The 20,415-nt window shown below is 39.6% G+C and overlaps 1 protein-coding gene across 3 annotated transcripts in view; it reads left to right on the top strand.

Moving 5' to 3' along the window:
* Positions 1–20,415, top strand: part of atg7 (ATG7 autophagy related 7 homolog (S. cerevisiae)) — a 61,848-nt gene that overhangs the window by 30,697 nt on the left and 10,736 nt on the right. For all 3 annotated transcript variants that reach the window (XM_032512795.1, XM_032512794.1, XM_032512796.1), the window contains 2 exons: positions 346–426; positions 5,800–5,922. In XM_032512795.1, the coding sequence (XP_032368686.1) occupies positions 346–426; positions 5,800–5,922 (204 nt within the window). The remainder of the gene's footprint in view (positions 1–345; positions 427–5,799; positions 5,923–20,415) is intronic.

Genomic DNA, 20,415 nt, shown 5'->3' with positions numbered 1-20,415 from the left:
GTGTGTGTGTGTGTGTGTGTGTGTGTGTGTGTGTGTTATTTAGACAGTAATCATGATAATTAACTATGATCACTGTATCCATAAATAGGAGTAAAAGCTTTCAGTAGTGAAAGGTGTGATGAAAATGTTTCACTGAAAAAGGTAGCCTCTCTGGCGCCAGAGGGCGCTCTTAGCATGCTTTTAAAATGTAGAAAACATTACATATTGAACTATCTCCAATGTTTACTTCTTTTGTACCGTTCTATTTACTTTTCCTTACAAAGAATTAAGATATCAAGGGTACGTTATTCTCACAAACTGAAAACTTAATGTCCAGTGTTTGACGTGTTGATTTCTCTTCAACAGATCCGAGGGTTTCTTTCGAGATTTGACAATGTCCTGCCTGCAAGCCTGGCCTTTGACAAATGCACTGCCTGCTCACCCGTTGTAAGTAGCATATATAATAACTGAATAATTGAAATTATGTGTTTTCAACTTGTAAAATACCATTTACTAAAAAGACTGTTTTGACAGTAAAAGAAAGAATGACACATAGATGCAGGTTCTGTTTTACTTATCAGATTAGATTATGTTACTATGTAGCAACAGTGTTTTGAAACACAAATTGCAGCCTTAGCAGAAATAGGGGGATTCCCATCTCTCCTGTTTCCACATTGTTAAGTCAGTGGAGCTGTGTTGAAATGTTGTTCCTTGAGGAATACTGAAGACACACACACACACACACACACACACACACACACACACACACACACAAAACCATGTGGTAATAATCAGGCAGCAGTTGTTCATTGATGTCAGTAACTGTCGTATGAGTGGAATTAGCTCCCACTGCTGTATGTGCGTGTGTAAAGATGGGTTGTTGAAGGGTCCACATATCCCAAATGAGCCAAGCAGGCTACGAGAAATTGCCTTTGTGTCTTTTTACTGCGTTGTCATTGGTCCACAGCCAATTGGCCACTCATTGCCCCAGGTGGCCTTGTGGTTAAGAGTGTCCATCAATGTGATTGGTTGGTGTACATTGGGGTAAGACCAGCGGGGGACCACAAGTTTGGGAGGGAGAAAGTAAAAAAAGAGGGGGAAAGCAAGATTGGGGAGGGTGGGGGGATAAAGAGAGGAAGTGCAGGGCTGAAGAAAGGGTGTTGCAAAGAGTGGAGGACTGGTTCCCTCTCTCTTTCTCCCCTGATCTCAATGCAGTCTTTGTTTCTATAAAGAGGTCATAAAGCCCCAAATCTATCACTTTCATGTGAAGAGAGAGAGAGAGAGAGAAACCAAGAGGTGGGGGGGGTGGGCGGCTGGCTGGCTGGCTAAAGTTTAAAGTTTTACCCCACCTACACTGCTTCTGGAAAAAAAACAAAAAGTTGAAGTTTCAATCCACTTTAAGGTGTCATGTTTCTTCCTGTGTGACTGATGAGATTATTCTGTCTGTGTGGAGGGTTCATAAGGTTTGATAGGGATTTGGGGGTAAAGCCTGTGTAGTCAGGAACAATGAACAACATGAACTGGGAAAGACAATCCTTTAGTGAGGCAAGGATTAAGGTTGTGTAGTGAAAATGGTGAATATGTTTTGATTCCGTTAATCCCGCCCACACATTTTCCCTTTCTGTTCTGCATTTGCTTATCTGTCTTTCAGTCTTTTCTTTTTTACCAGCCTCCTCCCATTTACGTCTCCTCTTGTCCTCTTTTCTGCATTACCTTCTCTCCCTTCCTGTTCTCCCTCCCCCATTTCTCTACTCCCTTTGTGTGTCCCTCTGTCCATCCATCAGTCTGTTCACTGTAGGATTGTGTGTGTGTGGTGTGTGTGTGTTTGTGTGTGGTGTGTGTGTGTGTGTGTGTGTGTGTGTTGTGTGTGTGTGTGTGTGTGTGTGTGTGTGTGTGTGTGTGTGTGTGTGTGTGTGTGTGTGTGTGTGTTGTTCGCGCGCGTGCGTGTGGGTGTGTGTGTGTTTGTGTGTGGTGTGTCGTTTGTGCATGCAAGTGTGCGTGTGTCTGTCTTGTGTGTATTCCTGCCACAGTCACGGTGTGCTGCCAGGTCACTATGGAAACAAACATTCAGCCTTCTGCTGGCTGTAGGAGTGGGGGCTTTTTACTGTGTGTGTGTGTGTTGTGTGTGTGTGTGTGTGTGTGTGTGTGTGTGTGTGTGTGTGTGTGTGTGTGTGTGTTTGTGTGGTGTGTGTGTGTGTGTTGTGTGTGTGTGGGTGTTGTGTGTGTGTGTGGTGTGGTTGTGTGTGTTGGTGTGTGTGTGTGCGCTAACTCTTTCTCAGGCTGGGAGCCAATAAAACTGCACGCCAGAGAGTAAATCACAGCTGACGTGGCTTTGTCTTAAACCATGCCAGACACCTCTTACTACAACTACTTGTACTAACACTGCGAAGTACGCTACCACTATTAATAGCAAAAACATTTTTTACTTGCAGTGTTTAAAAAGATGCTGAACTTGTCACTAACACAGCTCAATGTTTTCTCTGTGAAGGTATTTCTTCCTTCTGAACTTTTTAATAACAAGGGACGGTTTTATACTTACAGTTTGTCCTTATGTCGCAGATGGTAAAGAATTTAATTTAATAATGTTTAGGTACTTTTCTATTGTACTTAATTGTATTGTACTTTAATGTTGGATCCAGCATTTATCCCATACAATTTTTATGGATGTGAAATACACAGGATTTTTACCACTACACTAAAACCAAGGCTCAAAATTTTGTGTACAAGTAAAGTGGTATTTATAGCCCTCTAAATTTGCGTAATTATACATTTTAATGTCAAAACAATTAGTAATTTAATTGATTAGTTGATTGACAGACAAGGAATGGGTAACAATTTGATAATCTATTAATTGTTTAAGTCGATAATAAAACAAAAATGCCAAATATATTTTTTGGTGTAACTTTCCAAATGTGAGGAATTGCTGTATTAAGATAAGATCAATCTTTCTTGTGTCCCATCGGAGAAATTTGTCTTGGGCAGTCGAGAGAACCGAAAATGGCGACCCATCACACATAAACCCACACAAACACACAGCAAGCATACATGGAAACATAATCATACAATATCTGATTCAGTACGTAAATAAACTGATAAACCTCACACCAGACCCCCGCTACCTTCCCTCACACCCACTGAGAAGAGAACCCACAACACATCGTCCCCCTCATATTGCACTGTTTTAATTAAAACATAATTTATTGCACTTAATTCTACCTATATTGCACATTTCCCATTAACTCATGCTGTGGCATATAAGTTATATATTACGCAATTCCCAAATGCATAATTGCACACTACCATATCAATTTGAAAATATTGCACCAGTACCCTATCAGATGTTGCACATCCAACAACCATAGTGGTAAATACCAGAAATATTACCTATGCTTAACTTCAGCACCATCACGCCCAAGTAATAAGATAAAACACATACATCACTGCAACCAAAATGCTCATATGTGCTCACCTTATCTGTTATTATTCATTAGTTTGACTGAAAGTGGCACACATGAGAATTTATACCTGTTGAGCTTGCAGTTTGGTAACCTTATTTATTATTTCCAAATTAAAGTTGTTGGACAAAACAAGCAATCCAGCAGTGGAACATATTTAATATTTACATATATTATATACCAGCAATTATTTCACACAAGAGGCAAATCCTGCAAATGTCTCATTTTGAATAACTAAGTCTTAATATTTTATTTTACTGTGTTGAATAAGGCCTTAATGGTTACTCACTGACTCAGCATGGAGTGTTTTCAAAGCAAATGTTTAACCTGGCATGTAGACCATACATGTTAAGAGGGGAAAGTCAAAGCTGTTTAATCACCAGGAAATGTTTACTCATAGTGTACTGTAAGTGTCACATCATGGCAAAGCCACTAACCTAGAACCTTCAACCTTATGCATCAGTCCCTTATTTGTCCTGACTGTCACATAGTGATTGTCAGTGCAAACATGTATAATTTGATGTATAACAGTAAACTCTGTTCTTATTAAACCACCAGGACCACCCAATTTATGTACAAACACACACAGCCTATATATACACATTATGGACCCACAAACAACTTCAAAAAGAAGTCATCACTATTGTCAAATAAAGCTAAAGGGTCGAGATTTATGTGGCTCTATAAGGAAGGAAGCTTACAATAAGTGCACATGTACGTGTGTGTACATATGTGTAGCACACCATCTAATCCAGATGTTGAGGATTGTTTGTAGCTTGTCTAAATTGTAGCTATCCACACACAATCACAACTGAAATCCATCAGTGCCTGATTACCACTGCAAAACCTTGTAAATGATTCAGATCTCTTCAGTTCTGTGCATGTAAGCGTGACAAACACCCAACTTTGTAAAATTAGAATCTCTAAATACATACAGAATTTGATGTAAGTACAACTTTCTGGTCATAATTCACAACCCCATCTGATTTGAGTTGGCAACATTTTTCATATGGTATTTTAAGCTTAATAATTTACTTGTATGTCTACTGTTGATATGGACATAGTCAAGGGTGTAACTTTATGTCTATATGCATTGCTTGGAGGGACTTTATTAACTTCATCACAAGTTCATCACTGTTTCAAGTGGCTTTCTGTGTCATGATGAGAATCTATATTTCAACAAAGTGGGGTTTGGCCGTTGGCGTCTCATGTAACAGATCCTATGGATGGAAGAATCAAAGAAATAAAAGAGAAGGAAGGAAAGAAAAGAGAGCTTGAAAAGATGAACGAGTGACACATCAGTGTGTATTGTGTGCGGTGTGTCTGGCTCCAAGGTTGGACGCCAGGTCAGTCTGCGAACACACACACAAACATGCACAGACGTTGATACACACACTGTGTTGATGTCTGAGGTAGATGTAACCCTACACCTGCAGAGGAGGGTCTTTGGGCATCCATGAAAGGCTTGGCCAAGCTTAGGAAGGTAGTTGAGGTGTGTGTGTGTGTGTGTGTGTGTGTGTGTGTGTGTGTGTGTGTGTGTGTGTGTGTGTGTGTGTGTGTGTGTGTGTGTGTGTGTGTGTGTGTGTGTGTGTGTGTGTGTGTCAAAGTAGGCAAAGTAGGTGTGGGTATTTGAAGTCGGTACTGGTATTTAAGATCAAGGTAAACATGTCAGAAATTCAGAAATGCTGGGTTTGTGGCGTTTCACCGGTTGTGCTTATGGACCAGAGCAACAAGGGTGCATTTTAATTTTAAACCATCAAAAGATTATTATTATTATTTGCTTTTAAGAGAATTTTGCTCTTTGCCATATCATGTTTTTGATTTAAACTCAAAGTGTACACATCGGACCCAAAAAGGGCTTCAACCAAGCATCTAATGTTTGCTGAAAAACAAATGCTTTTAGAAATGTCTCGACAATACGTAAAGTTTTACTTGAAAGTATGTTTGTTAACCTTTTTTACTCTTGTAACGTGAAGCTGACCTTTTAGGAAAATTACAAAAAAAATGTTTTAATTATCTTCACGCATCCTCCAATAAAGTTTATAACTTGCTGTAGTGTAGTAATGTATAGCATTTATCCTATACGCCTCAGTAACACACACAATACAGCTTCTTAATTTTCTCTCATTTTGTCATTTTTGTCAAGGGTGTACTCTGTATGTCCAAAATCATTCGAGAAGTGATTGTTATGCTGGTCAACTGTTGTTTACACATTGATTTTAATGAAGAGCGTAAAAGGCTCCATGCTTTGATACTCAATATGCACCTTGAGTCAGAAAGATATGTTGTTATCCTATCAATATACATTCCATTTTTTTTTTTAAATCACCTTGAATTGGACTGTGTTTATGTTTTTTGTGTCCAGGTCCTGGACCACTATGAGAGGGAAGGTTTCAACTTCCTGTCCAAGGTTTTTAACTCTTCCCACTCATTCCTGGAGGACCTGACAGGGCTGACACTGTTACACCAGGAGACACAGGCTGCAGAGGTAAATCACACTCATATACACCTGCTCAAAAATATACACAAAACCTGGTGCACTATGAGACACAGGGTGCAGTGTCCACATGTACCAAGCCCCATGGACAAGGATACAAACATTCTGATGGTTGTTCTATTTTATTTATAATGTCAAATCACAAGAGACATTATCTCAGGACACCTTACAGCATTTGGAGCATGCAGTTGGTGCGACAGTGGCAAAGAAAAACTTCCTTTTAACAGACAGAAACCTCAGGCAGACCCTAGTTTTTGGTGGGCGGCCTTCTCCCTCAAATGGTAGGGGGAGAGGGAATGAGACAGAGAGAGATACAGGAATATGACACCTAATAATTATAGCATTGTCCATAATAGGGAAAAAGGGGCCCCTCCTTGGAGCTGCTGACCTGACACACTTGACATGCACTTTGCAAAGGAGACAGAGGATTTGGGGGAGGCCTTGACCATCTTTCTGGCAATGGTCCCTAATAAACATAAAAAGCAATGCAAAGGCAAGCTGACAGGAGCAGATGAAATGTCAGTCCATTACATCTTTAGTGGGCATTGGACTTCACCAATGTGGTGGTTGTGATTTTCATGGGCAACATCTTTAGGCAAAGCTAAGTAATAGAGTGTGTCCACTTTGGTCATCTCAGTATTAAATCTCTGCTTTGTGCCGGTAATGTAGATGTATCTACATATAATTCAATATTCCTTCCTGCCTGGGAATGCCTCAGGAATCGGACATCATAGCTGTGGAGAAGGACTTTTTTTTTGCTTAGCCTGCTGGAGCCATGACCTGGCCCCAAATAAGGGGAAGAAAACCCAAAAGCCTTTTGTAAGAATTTCATTAGTAGGACTTCTCAAATTAAACGTTTAATTGGAGCTACACTGTTTTAATTCAAAGGCAGAGATATATTTGGTCCTGTAACCTTGTTTTAATTATTCTGTTGTCATAGCAGCACACAGTTTATGTCTATGGAACGACGAGCGGCAAAAGTTCCAACAAACATCCAGAATACTTGGTGGTAAAATATGGGTGGTTTTCCTCAAGACTCCTCGCTGACATGAGACAGAGGGAGTGGAGGGAGAAGTGTGTGTGTGTGTGTGTGTGTGTGTGTGTGTGTGTGTGTGTGTGTGTGTGTGTGTGTGTGTGTGTGTGTGTGTGTGTGTGTGTGTGTGTGTGTGTGTGTGTGTGTGTGTGTGTGTGTGTGTGTGTGTGTGTGTGTGTGTGTGTGTGTGTGTGTGTGTGTGTGTGCGTGCGCGCATGTGTGGCTATGCCGAGCTGTGGGAAAATCCCACGTACTTTCTCCCCAACTCCTACTCATAACACACATATGGAGGAGGGGAGAAGAGAAAAGCAAGGACACACGAGGGAAAGGAGGAGAAATGGAGTGTAGATAAGAGAAACGGTGTGTAAAAACGATGAGTCGAAGCATGAATTGAACACAAAACAGGGCATACAGGAGATTAAAGAGAAAGTATGAGCAAGTGAAGAAGAAATATATTTATATAAGTGTATGTATGTATGTGTGTATGTGTATATATATATCTTTAACTCATCCCCTATCATTTTCTCTATTACGATTGTTCCATCCCCTCTCAATTCAACCCCCACTCTCCTTTAATGAAGTGTGTTGAAGAGTCTGGCGTAGGTCCCACTCTCCTCAATCAGAAGATGGAGAGATTGTTTTGATTGCTCAGCCCACTAGCGCCAGAAGTCTTAGCGCCTGTTTCCTGAACACAGATTAGCTATTCCAAAAACTACCGCACTTGGAGGACGTCCCTTTCAGTTTTTTTCCTATTCCAGGAAGGGACAAAAGTTCTTCTCCCGCTCCTGAAAGCATATTATTACTTATTTCATGCGGGAACCCACTAACCCATATTTAAAGAAGTACCGGCCCAAAATAATTATAATTCTCAATGTAAAAATGAAGGGTTTAAAAGGTTCTTGTGGGATACCTTTTTTATGAACTTTTTGGAATTGTTTACAGCTATGAGTCATCATTGGATAATGATTATCTAATCCACTTCTACTACTTCTACTGACTTTTTGAACGTGTCATCGCTTTAAGAAAGTTTTTCCTGTATCCTTAATTTAGGCGTACTGTAGATTTGGGATTTCTAAAGTATGTGTCAGCCTAATGACTCATCAGAAACACACTACAAGTGGTTATGTACTATAACATGTTAGTGCATGGATTACAGTGGATTTAAATGGTTATTTTTAACAATGCTTTCTTCTTGCCCTAAAGTATGATACTGAATTCATTACAGACCGTGTGTATCTGTGTGTGTTTTTGCGTGTTCAAGTTTGTGTAACCATTCTAAACTGTAATCTATGTCACCAGATAGCAGTACTATGTAGTTATGGCCTATTTTGGGCAAGTTTGAAACCTGAGAACTACTTTTTATGCGGTCACAACAGGGTTTGGGGGGTATGGTAATAGTTTAGACTGACTGAGAGCTGCGTGTGTGTACAAATCCGTGTGAATGGCTTCTTTGTGAGATAAAAACTCTGTTTGGTGTATGGCAGAGTGGAAAATGTACTATGAATCTGGCATCTGACAAATTAGATACATACTGTATATTTTAAAGTTTATCATGCAACATGCTGCATCTTTTGTTTCATGAGCTAGGCGAGGAAAAGCAAACATGACAAACCATTTTAAATATTCATGGCATGATCTGTACTTGTACTGGACTTTTCCCCCTTTTATTCTAAATTTGGTATGGCCAGTTTCCCTTGCATACTACAGTAGTTGTATCTGGGTAGCACTTTACATTCCACCACAGTAATAATATGGTAATAGTGATGTAACAGTGTGATAATTAAGAGGTAATATATAGGTAATAACTTGTAATTACCAAAGTAATAACTGGGTAATAAATCACAGTAGTAAGATGTAATACTGGGGTAATAAGGTGATAAGAAGGTCACAGATGTAATAACATGCAATTACCAATGTGTTAACTAGGAATGGGTTTGATGATAACCATATGTATATCTGGGTAGTGGTAATATAGTTATATATTGTAATAACATAATAATAATAATAATGGGGTAATATATGTAGATGTTTTTTTACAGTATTTTAGTCTACTATCAGCGGAATACCTTCCAAATTAGATAAAACTTCTTGGAATTTAAAATTGGTAATTACCATATTATAATGCTGAAATGTATCCACCTTTTGTGTTCCAAATATTTCCCTTTTGTTTCAAGGTAATACTTTACAAATTATACGTTTTAATCTGGAAAACACATGGAAACACATCTGGTATTTTCTGTGGAATACCTATGAATCAGTGGTGCAAAATTGCACCATTGCACTGATCTCATGAAATGGCATTCGTATGCCATATTGGCATGTTATCAAGATGCACACTGGCATTTTAGCGTGTTTATGAACGCCGTTTGGTCTTCAATGAGTTACATTACCTCATGAGTGTGTGAATTGACCCCGTAGCGAGAAGTATAAAAGGCCAAACATCCCTTTAGGAAATTTGGTCGGGATAGAGGATGGGTAAAACTCAGGACAGGAGAGCAGGGATTGTGTCCTGCATGTGGCATGTGCTTTGTGTCCCAAGTGTGAGGTTTATTTTCCACGTTTGTTCCTAAACCAATCTGTTTCTTCTTTTCCTAAACTCGTGTGTGACGTTTCCTAAACCCAATCGTAGCCTCACGATAACACGCCACGTTAGAAAATGACGTGTTTGTTTACGCTGTGAAGTTGCAGATTGCCATCCGCTGTATGCAGCAATACAGTGTAGACATACACGCATAACTCAAAATGCGTACAGATAACACACCACTTTGCTTCAGGAAAGTAGCGTGCAGGTTTACGTAAAGTCATGATACCACGTTGGAACCAGATTAGATGACACTCATTGGCCTATTCAGATCAACGAAAGATGCCATACATCAACTGAAAGGTGCTATACAAATAAAATGTATTATTATTATACCACGCCATGCTCTAAAGTAACTTGGATTACTGTAAACCACTTAATACATTGGGTTAGTAAAATTGAAAAAATGTATGCCTGTGGTTACTGTATCGTCATACTTGTATAATAATGTGATATCAGACGAAGCCCACAATCATTGGTCATTCTTTATATTATGTATTGCTATCATCATTTTCAGTAAGGGATTCTGTTTGCTAGCCTGTATGTGTTCCTGCACACAGTATTCTGACTAAATGTGAATGCCCCGTACAGAGGATGTGTGACCCTCTCAGCACAAAGGGTCTTTCTGCAGAGATCATGTTCCCTTCCACCTACTCCAACTGTGCTGCCAGTAAGTCACAAGATTAAAACATTTGCATTGAACTTTGTGAATAATGTGTCACTTGTCACACTATTTTCCTTATTTGGTTTGATCTTGTGACATTTTATTTCACTAAAATGACAAGTTATTAACATGAAGTTGTACAATTGCCATCAAACTCAACATTTTATTATTTAGTATAATGTTTTCTTAACCGTTTTATGACCAAAACCCCTTTTCTAGTTGGCACAAATGGAGGTCCTGTAAGATTCAGTAGAGAACTCGTTAACACAGAGAAGGTTTTAATATAGTTGTATTTGTGCACACTGTTGAGGGTGTAACCTGGGTTTTTGCAACATGATCGTCCCACTGTCATATTTTGAAATGAAATCATTGTAAAACTACCTCAATCCGTACTGAAATGAGACCTTCCTGGAAGTATCCAGGTCAAGGACTCCTTGGAGTCTGGGGCATCCTATTAGTTTTTTAGCTGATACTCCTGATATCCAGAGCATCACATGAGATCAGAGTCTTGCTCAACAGGTAAACAAGGCACATTTACAGTTTGGAGAGTCATATGCATGGTGATGTAGTTTCAGGGCAAATTCTCCTCCAATGACCAGCTAAGTATTTTGGTTTTACAAAATCAAAGTTTGAATCATACTGGACTTCCAAGTACCATTTTTAAGATAACCCGTGCCTTGGTAAAAATCCTTGGTCTTTACACAGTCTTCATTTGGGCCTGATTCCAGTATGCAGAGCTAGTGTAATATATAGACACCTCTGTTAGTCCAGATCTGTGTGTTTGTCTTTTCAATTGCAATCTGTGCGTCATCAGATGCCACTTAATCATCATCACCTTGAGTCATGCTAATGCGCCAAAGGAGTAGAGGTTACCCAACCACCCACGCTTGACCCTGTTCTGCTCTGTGCTTCTCTACGTAAAACAGTGTGCTGATGATAAAGTTGATTTAAGTTATGTTGGCTCATTACCCAGCAGCTTTGAAAACACCAAAGCATGCACGAACGCACGCACCCAAGCACGTACACACACACACACACACACACACACACACACACACACACACACACACACACACACACAGTCATATTGTATGCTCTTTCCCTCCTTTTTCCCCTCCCTCTCTTTCTCAACCCCACATAAACACACAACACACACTCTCACTCACACACACACACACACTAGAGCGTCAGAGGGCCCCATGTATGTCAGAGCTTTATCCAAACACAGCTACGGTTGCTACATGCTACAATTATTACCAGATGGACCAAGGGATGGTCTGCTTTTTCATTAGCACACTGCACCCTCCTGTGAGACTGAGAGAAAGAGAAAATGGGGAAGGAGCGTCAGTTAAAAAAATGTCATTCATTCCAAATCATGTGTAATTAACCTTTGTCAACCATTGTCCTTGAATTGTTGTATGTTATAATTTCCCTTTTTTTTTTACTCCGTTTATTTCAAGCTCTGATGAAATCACATTCATTTTGTGTTATATTTTCAAAACATCCCGTTTTATGTCTCTTCATATCAAAGTCCCAAACTTTTCTTCTTTGCATTCTTACAGATTCTATTACACAAAATGTGATGACAGATTGTGAACCAGCCACCCCAACCCAAACTACAACTTTGTGCTTTGTCCCTAAAACTAACAGCAGTCACATGAATTGGAAAAACTGCACACACAAGTTAATTAAAGTTAGTTGACTAACAAAAATGTTGATAATTGTTTAGGTCATGTTCACTCACAAATTCGTCATGTTATAATTCAATTAATAAATGTTTACCACGTTGTTTAAATAAAACAAGAAATATGATGCCCAAATCTACAAGGGAATTATTAGGAAAATAGGTTGACATTCCGTACTGATAAAGTAAAAATAATAATGAATTACATGTATATAGTAAGTACTGTATATAATTTCTTCTCACATACTGCATGTTATATTTGCATATTTATATATACTAATGACAAACAAAGTGCACACAGACACACGTATGTCACCATGTATGACTGGTACTAAGCACGTGTGTATTTATGTCCGGTATATATCCCAGCTATGTCTGTTTGACATCTATTGCACTGCTAATTATAAATGCGTGCTCTACTTGCAGAGATGCATGTCAGCTATGTACAGACACCTCCTATGCTTCATTTCTGTACATAGTTTCTCTCTCACACACGCATGCACATATATGTGTAATCATATATATATAGCTGGTCTAAATCTTCCTAGTTCTTTACAGGCTAAATTCAGCAGCTTTGTGTCAGTCTGTGGCTTGACGTATAACCTTCCTTGTTGACCTCCCTAACCCTCTCCTGAGTGTTTGAAGGTTTTGCTCCCTTATACAGTAGCTAGGAATATATTTTGGTAGTAGATTTCTGGATATCTATGTTTGTGAATAATCATTTACCTGACAACTGTCCCGACTCCAGATTTTAACTCACCTTCTATTGTGTCCTAATATAATTTTTTATTTCTCAGCTTTGTCTGCATTATATTTTCATCCCTCTTAGTGCACATTTCTTCAGGAGCCATCAGGGCAGTACAGCGTCTGGCCAAAAACTATATGTACACAAAGGTCGTTGAGGCGGACTGATGTCAGAGTGAGACAAACCTATACAAACAGAAATGAAACATTTCAAATAGAAGTAGGTAGTAAAAAAATGGCAATCAAGATGAAAACTCAGAAAAACCTGTCCATATCCAAATAATTTTTGCTGAAAATTAGTTTATCATTTTGTGACAGTCCAAACAGTTTTAGTATTACTTACTTACTTAATTTACTCTTTTAATTAGTTCTTGAAATCATAAAACAGGCACTAGATCTTTTATACCAAGCTGTTTTTCAATGAAGGTTTACAATAGGCCTATTTAACTCCATTTGTTCACCATGTTACAAGAAAAAGACTAAATTGCTCATGGACATCAGAGTTCGACAAATCATCTGTGAAATAACACACATTCTGTGTCAGGGCTGATACTCATCCAGGACTTTGGTCAGGTGGGCAAGCTATGTCATCATTCCTTTAATCCCCCCCCCCCCTTTCCGTTTCTGGAGCTGAGGTAATATGAGTCTAGCATAGCCGCCTTGTGTTTCCAATTATTATAGGGTGCTATCTTAAGCAAAATACCAGTCATATATAAATAACCAAGGGCCTCATGTATAAACGTTGCGTACGCACAAAAAAGCTTGCGTACGCTGTTTTTCAGCACACGGTGTAATTTATACAAATTAACTTGACGTGAGAATGTGCGCGCCATCCTCAAAGTCATTTCTGGCTCTGTAACATGGTGAATTCTAAGTGAAAAGTGCCAAAACTCACCAAGCATTACAAAATAAAGTTTCCACTTCAGTTGACATACGTCTTGCATTTTGTTCGTCTTACATAATTACATTTGCTGATACTTGATAATTTATGTAGATCATTTTTCACATATTTCACACTACTAACTGTTTAAGCCGTAGCCTACTTAACCGCTGTCAAACACGAGGATGGGAAATGAATGAAAAATCCATGTGTATTTCCCATAGATAAATATCAATTATATTTATATATATATATATATATATATCTGTTCACTGTGCAACATAAGGATCGGCACTGAAAAATGCAGTAGTGTCTGTCTGTGATGCTCAGACATCCATGGCAGGGGGAGGAGGAGGCGGGATGCATGGATCCATCTTTGTCTGCAGCGGGATTTACCGTTGTGATTGTCCAAAAAATGACGTTGGGGTGCATTTATAGTCATTTCCATATTAATGTATGGAAGGAGGCAAGGCGGGGGTGGTGGGTCGTTCACGTGCGCTCATTTCACGTTGTTTGTCATGTATAAAGGAAAGGGGCGCAGGACCTGGCATACGCCTGGTTTTATACATGTGAATAATTCTGTGCATAGGTACTTTTCAATTTTTGGCCGTACGCCATCTTCTGGTATGAAAGCTGCACAGTCTTTTATACATGAGGCTCCTGGATACATACAGAACGTATTAAAAAAAAAGAACTAATATTTAGATATACAGTGATGTATCCTGTTCTTTTGTCTCATTTTGCATTTTTCAAAGGTCCAGTGTGTAATGTGTTTATTTGTTCATTATCAAAATCGGTGTTGCCTGTTCACAAACTTTTTCATAAATATTTACCACCACCATTAATTCCAAGTATTCCTATTGGCTTGCAATTTTCCATTTCCATTTGCATGAACTGGGGGTAGACGCTCCATATTCATGCGCCATCTTGAAAAACGTTAGCCTGTAAGGGACGTACAGGACACACTGCTTTGCCATCCGCGTTTTTGCTGTTGCAAGATAAACTCTGCTAATGCAGTGCTGTTAATCTGCTAATGGGTACTGTAGCTTCCCGGCCCCCGCAAGTTTGAAGAAGGAAACATGGAGGACCACACATATTCAAAATCCAAATTTCAGGAACATGAGTCGTCTTTTTCACCCAGAAAAAGAAAAAGGATATTGAAAAGAGCTAAAGACCAGCTTTTTGAAGCGTGAAGGCTACCGTAGATGTAATACGTACTTGGAATGGCGCGGCGTGAGAGAGTTGATTGCCATAAATGATCTCAATGCTAGATGGGTGAAATTCCTAGACATTGAACCTTTAAGATATGTGGTACGGAGATAACAGAGTTTAAATAGATATAGAATTTGAAAAATAGCAGCTGATGTGATTTAAATATATATGGCCAGCACATTACTCTACTACAGAGGGATACTTCTTTGGTGGGCTCTATATTATTAATACACTTGTAAACAGGGCTGGAGCCAGTAAGGGGTGTACTTTAGGTTAGGGCCAAAGGGGACACCGGTGACCAAGTACAGCTGTCCAGAATGACCAATTATTAATCATAGGGGACTTATTTTCATCAGTCAGGACCCATAAAGCTAACCTTTTCTTCACTACGTGGGAAAACTTACAGTGGCCCTGCTCCTATACATGGCCTCTCCTCACGGCGCCAGTCAGTCCAGAGTGATGCCTTCTTCTGGTCTGGCAGCTGACTTTATGCACGGATAGACAGACAGATGACTGCCTTGAAAAAGACTTGTTGTCCCTGTTTAGCTCCTACTCTTCTTCCTCATCGGTAGCTTTTAACAACTATTTCTGTATGTGTGTCGACTCACTCACTCACTCAATCACTCACTCACACATCATGGGGAGTGTTTTGCTACAGAGTTACTAAGGCTTATTGTCTAAAGTGTACAGCTTAATATGGAAAAGCAGTCTTTAATAATAATAATAATAATAATAATTTTATTTAACAACGCCTTTCTAAACACTCAAGATCACTTTACAGACAATAAAAGACAGATACAGGGAACAGAAAAGTATAAACAGGTATGAAAAAATAAATTAAAAAAAGACAGGAACAGTGTATTTACAAATAAGCAAGCTGGAACGAGTGGGTTTTGAGTCTGGTTTTGAACAGGGGGAGAGAGTCAATACTGCGGAGGTCAGGTGGGAGTGAGTTCCAGAGCTGGGGAGCAGAGCGGCTGAAGGCGATTCCCTATGTTGACAAGTTGAGCTGGGGGTACAGTGAGGTGGATGGAGGAGGAGGATCTGAGGGAGCTGGAGGGGACGGCGATGTGAAGGAGTTCAGATACATATGGAGGAGCAAGGTTATGGATGGCTTAATATGGACATTATGACATTTTATGTCCTGTATGTCTTTCCACCTTTATTTTAAGGCTTTCTAAAACCGCTTTTTTGCCAGTGTTTTTTTCCCGTTTTGTTGATGTCTTTAAATGGGGTCATGTTTACCTTGTTTACAAAAAGAGCTCTTTTGAACGACTCGTGGTTTCACAGAATGTCAGAGGCCATCGACTTTTTTTTTTATTTTTCTTCAAATTACTTCCACCAAGGAGGTTATGTTTTCATTTTAGTTTGTTTATTTGTTTTGCCTATCTTTAGTTTTTGTCAGCAGGATTACAGAAAAACCACTGGCCTGATTTTCATGAAATGTAATAGGTGGATGTAGCGTGCGCCAAAGAAGAAGCCATAACATTTTGGAGTAGATCTGAATCACGGGGAAGATGTTCTAGTGATGTTTGTTGTCTACCATTTATTTGTTGTTGGCATGGTATTGAAATACTGAAAAAAGCATAATTTACTGTTTTTGTTAATTGCCTCGCAACTTATATCTCACAACATACTGTCCAGCCAAAACAGCCTTGTGTTAAAGAACAGGCAAGGACTCATTGATGAGAGCACGTTGTTTCAGGTACATGTTTCAAAAGTGATCCAGGGAGCCCAGATTGAGAAATAGTTTTACCACTCTGGAAAGTTATCCTACTGACAATCTTTTTCTCATCCACCCCCAAGTAAATACAGCATTACATACACTGTCTGCCTACAATGTGCACTTGCACAGATAGAGAGAGAATTTAAAGGATGTTTACCTAACTGTGTGGCACCTGTATCCCTCTCTATACTGTTGGGGTAGTAAATCATTTCACTGAAATCTCAGGAAGTCAGTGTTATCAGCACGTAAAACACACAATGTGTCCTGTTAATGTGCTATTGTGGCATGAACTTTGCAAGGTAACATTCACTTGATGTAATTTATTTAAGACTGTTTGCGTCAGCTGAACACATAATAAGCAAAGGCCCACTCAGCAGTCTACAAATGAATTCTAAATATAAAGTGACATAATGATATTACACTATTACCAATTTTGGCTCCCTAAGACAATTATTACAGCTATTTCATCTTAAAATGTATTTTTTAAGTAATGGTTAAATAAGCATAAGCATGTATGTGCATACAAATTTAAACTTGGTCAAAGTATTTTTATGAGTCCGAGAATGAGAGTGGGACTGTTTATTCCTTATTCTTGCCCGACTGGCCGTTCACAGGTAATCTGCCCTGGAGCTCTGGCCTGAAAAAGAAATATACACACTCACACGCACACACTCTCTTACACACACACACTCTCATGCACACATCTATGTACATCCGGCCACAATGCCAGTTCTTATCTTTTCCCCCTGATGCTGTTCTGTCCAGCACATTGAAGACGGTGATAGCATCAAGCCTCTGGTTCAGATAATTACTCACACACACACACACACACACACACACACACACACACACACACACACACACCACACCCACTTCACAGAAATGACACGTGTTCATGTGCCTGTACATGTTTGTGCCCTCATTTTCACTTTTTCTAATGAACACATGTCTGTGACTGGCATCATTCCCTCTGACCTAATTTTCACGCGAAAACAAAATTGCTGTAATGACGCACTTCAGTTAAGCTAAAAAAAAACAAAAAAACAACAACTCTATTATTATTGACTATTCAGGAACATCTGTGTGTAGCCCATTGAGCCGCATGGTTTCCAGTATGGCCAGTGTGAAGTCCAAGAGCTGATGGCTGAATGCTTTTTGTGTTGTGTTGAAAATAGTTTTGGTTTGTTCAATCATCTACTGTGCAGGGATTTCATTTTCCAAAATTATCTAACACAGTTAGCATTTCTGAAGTGTTAAATGTGTGTCAGGGTTGTTGCTTCCTAAAGATTGATTAATTTGAATGTTATTTGCTCTCAGTCCCTTTTTGAGAAACGAGATCTCTGAAACAATTGAGAAAGAAAGCAAAAAACGCTGTTATGATTTCATCATTTTTATTCTCTTGAAGGTTGTTTTTTTACACGTGAGGGAGTGTGTGTCTGTGTGTCTGCATATGTGTGAGTGTGTTTGTGCTTGTGCACATGGGGCCCTACTAGTGTTTGATAGCTCCTCTGACCACACATGAGTTGGCTTTGACTCACAGTTCTAATTAAACTCAGGGCAGGTCTGAACTGGCACACACACACACACACACACACACACACACACACACACACACACACACACACAGCCTCTGAAGTTGATCTGTTATTGCCATTACTGTTATTTAGTTCATTAGGTAGAGTTTATGCTGGTTGCACACACTAATGCCTCACCAGACAACTGAGCTCAATGAAGGCTTCAAGCTGTTAAGGTCTTATTTTATATTTTACAGCAATTGTGATACAAAAACATATGTCAGTGTCCTCATTATGGTCAGAAATAAGTATAATGATAAAATTGTTTATAGTGTCATACTTGTGTAATTTGGAAAATGAATCAAAGCTAAATTGTTTAGTGTGTTGTTAATGTTGTAGTTGTTTAATAAGTATGAGAAACTTTGTATTGTGTTACGAAACACTTGCATGACAATGAAAATGTGTTGATAACCTTCTCTAGTATACAGGAAATGTGTCAGAGGGAAATGGGCCCCCGGAGGAGATACAGTGGGAGAAAGGAAGAGGGAGATGGGGACTGACGGATTAACTGAGAGAAAGAACAGAGATGTAGAACAAGAGGAAATCCAAGAGAGAAGAGGATCTGGGAGAGAGGGGATATGTCAGTTTGGCAAAGGCAGTTTAAGAGCTGTACCTGAAAAGGAAGGGCTTCATTCTGAGAAAATCAGTGAACAGTTCAGAGAAAGGCAGATAAGAATTGTGCCTAGAAAGGACAACAATCCTAAGAGAGCAAAAAAAAGGTTAAATATTTTATTCAAAAATGAAGTACCCCAAGGGACCCCAGGAGTCCTGTCCTGAAAAAGAGGGCGAGCAGTCAGTGTCCTAGGAGAAACAACAGGATCCAGCTGTTGCTCTGTAGGCCACCACACCCAGCCGAGAGAGTCTCCCTGTGTTGTTTTAGCTGGCCTTATGACTCGACTGAAAGGGGAGGTGGTGGTGGTGGTAGCCGAGTTTGAGTAAAGTTCCCTAAAAGTTGGAAAGAGGAGTGAGCGTCCACCCTTTATTAGGAAATGGGAAGCACGAGGAAAAGAGAGAAGGATGCTGCATCACTTCCTGGTTTGGTGTTTCTGTGCAATGAGGTTTGGTTCCAAGGTTTGCTATCTGGGTCGAGTGTTACGAGTGCCGGTGCTTTGTTTGATTACCCTGAGACTCAGGAGTTTATGAAAACACAGCCGGGGGATGTGACCTCAGCTGGGACCTCCAAACTAACTCTGTTCCCACCAGAGCCCCTCTAAACCATCTCTTTTGTCAAACCACTTTCACTCCCAGCCATGCTATCCTTTACTTTCCCCTCTGTTGTCCCTGTTCGCTACGCCTACCTTCAACCTTTTGCCCGTCTCAGGCTTTATCACCCCATTCTTTTGTCAATCACCTTCTCCCTTATCTCATTCTCTTACCTGCTCAATGCCAACTCATTTTAAATAGTTGGACTTAAATTAAAGAACTAACTTTTTTGAATGCATTTACATTTAGTGTCAGGTCAGCACAATACCATACTGTGTGCTGTATCATACCACGAAGCACATTGATATCACATCACAAAATAAAAACCAATGGTCGTAGTCTTTTCAGCTGATGATGAGTCACATTTAATGAATATTTGGCCCACAGGTGAACCACAGTGGTAGCACTTCATTTTACAGCACAAAATAAATACCTAGTATGTGGTAGGAAATTAGGTTTAAAAAATAATAAACTGCTGGCTAATTATTCCCAAACCAACAATAATAATAGCTGCTTAAGGACACTACTGAGCCTTTTTTGAGACGTAAGTTTGCAACATGTTATTAAAGATTTACATCTTTAGTAGGAACCAATGGGCTTGAGGCTGAGAGCCAGAAACAAGTTAGGGATGTCAAAAGTATTGAGGGGCAAATGAATGAATAGTTGATTTTGCCAGCCTTATCCTTTAAAGTTTTAATGGCCTTTTCAGTCCTAATTTTTTTCTGTAGGTACATTTCACCGTAAGGGGCCAGTAAACTCCATCAGAACTGCTTCTCAGATTGTCAAATAGTTTTGGAAATCTTCCCTGAGACCTGTCTGATATCCGATTCAAGGGCATTTATTTATGATTCCTAGGAAGTCATGGTACATTGTTAAATGTGAGTGTATGGGTCAGTTTTGCATCAAACCCAGTGGACTGGGCATGTGCTGCTGAGAAGGGAGGTTAGTAGGTGACCATCCTCTTCCTGTTTCCACCCATCTCCTCTTCCTCTTCCTTTCTCAAGTCTCAGGGGAATCCAACACGTACACACTCAGATACACACAAACACATGGACGTATCCAGCCTGTGGCCTGTTGAGTTTTCCCCTGAGAGCTGTAGGCTTGGAACAAAAAGGACACACAAGAGAACACAGAGAATCGCTCCAGGAAATGGAAGAGCACAACACAAACATTTAAAACACGG

The sequence above is a fragment of the Etheostoma spectabile genome, chromosome 4 (assembly GCF_008692095.1).
Source record: "Etheostoma spectabile isolate EspeVRDwgs_2016 chromosome 4, UIUC_Espe_1.0, whole genome shotgun sequence".
In the NCBI taxonomy this organism is placed as follows: Eukaryota; Metazoa; Chordata; class Actinopteri; order Perciformes; family Percidae; genus Etheostoma; species Etheostoma spectabile.
The sequence above is the reverse complement of the archived record's forward strand: the minus strand, read 5'-3'. Positions and strand labels throughout refer to the sequence as shown.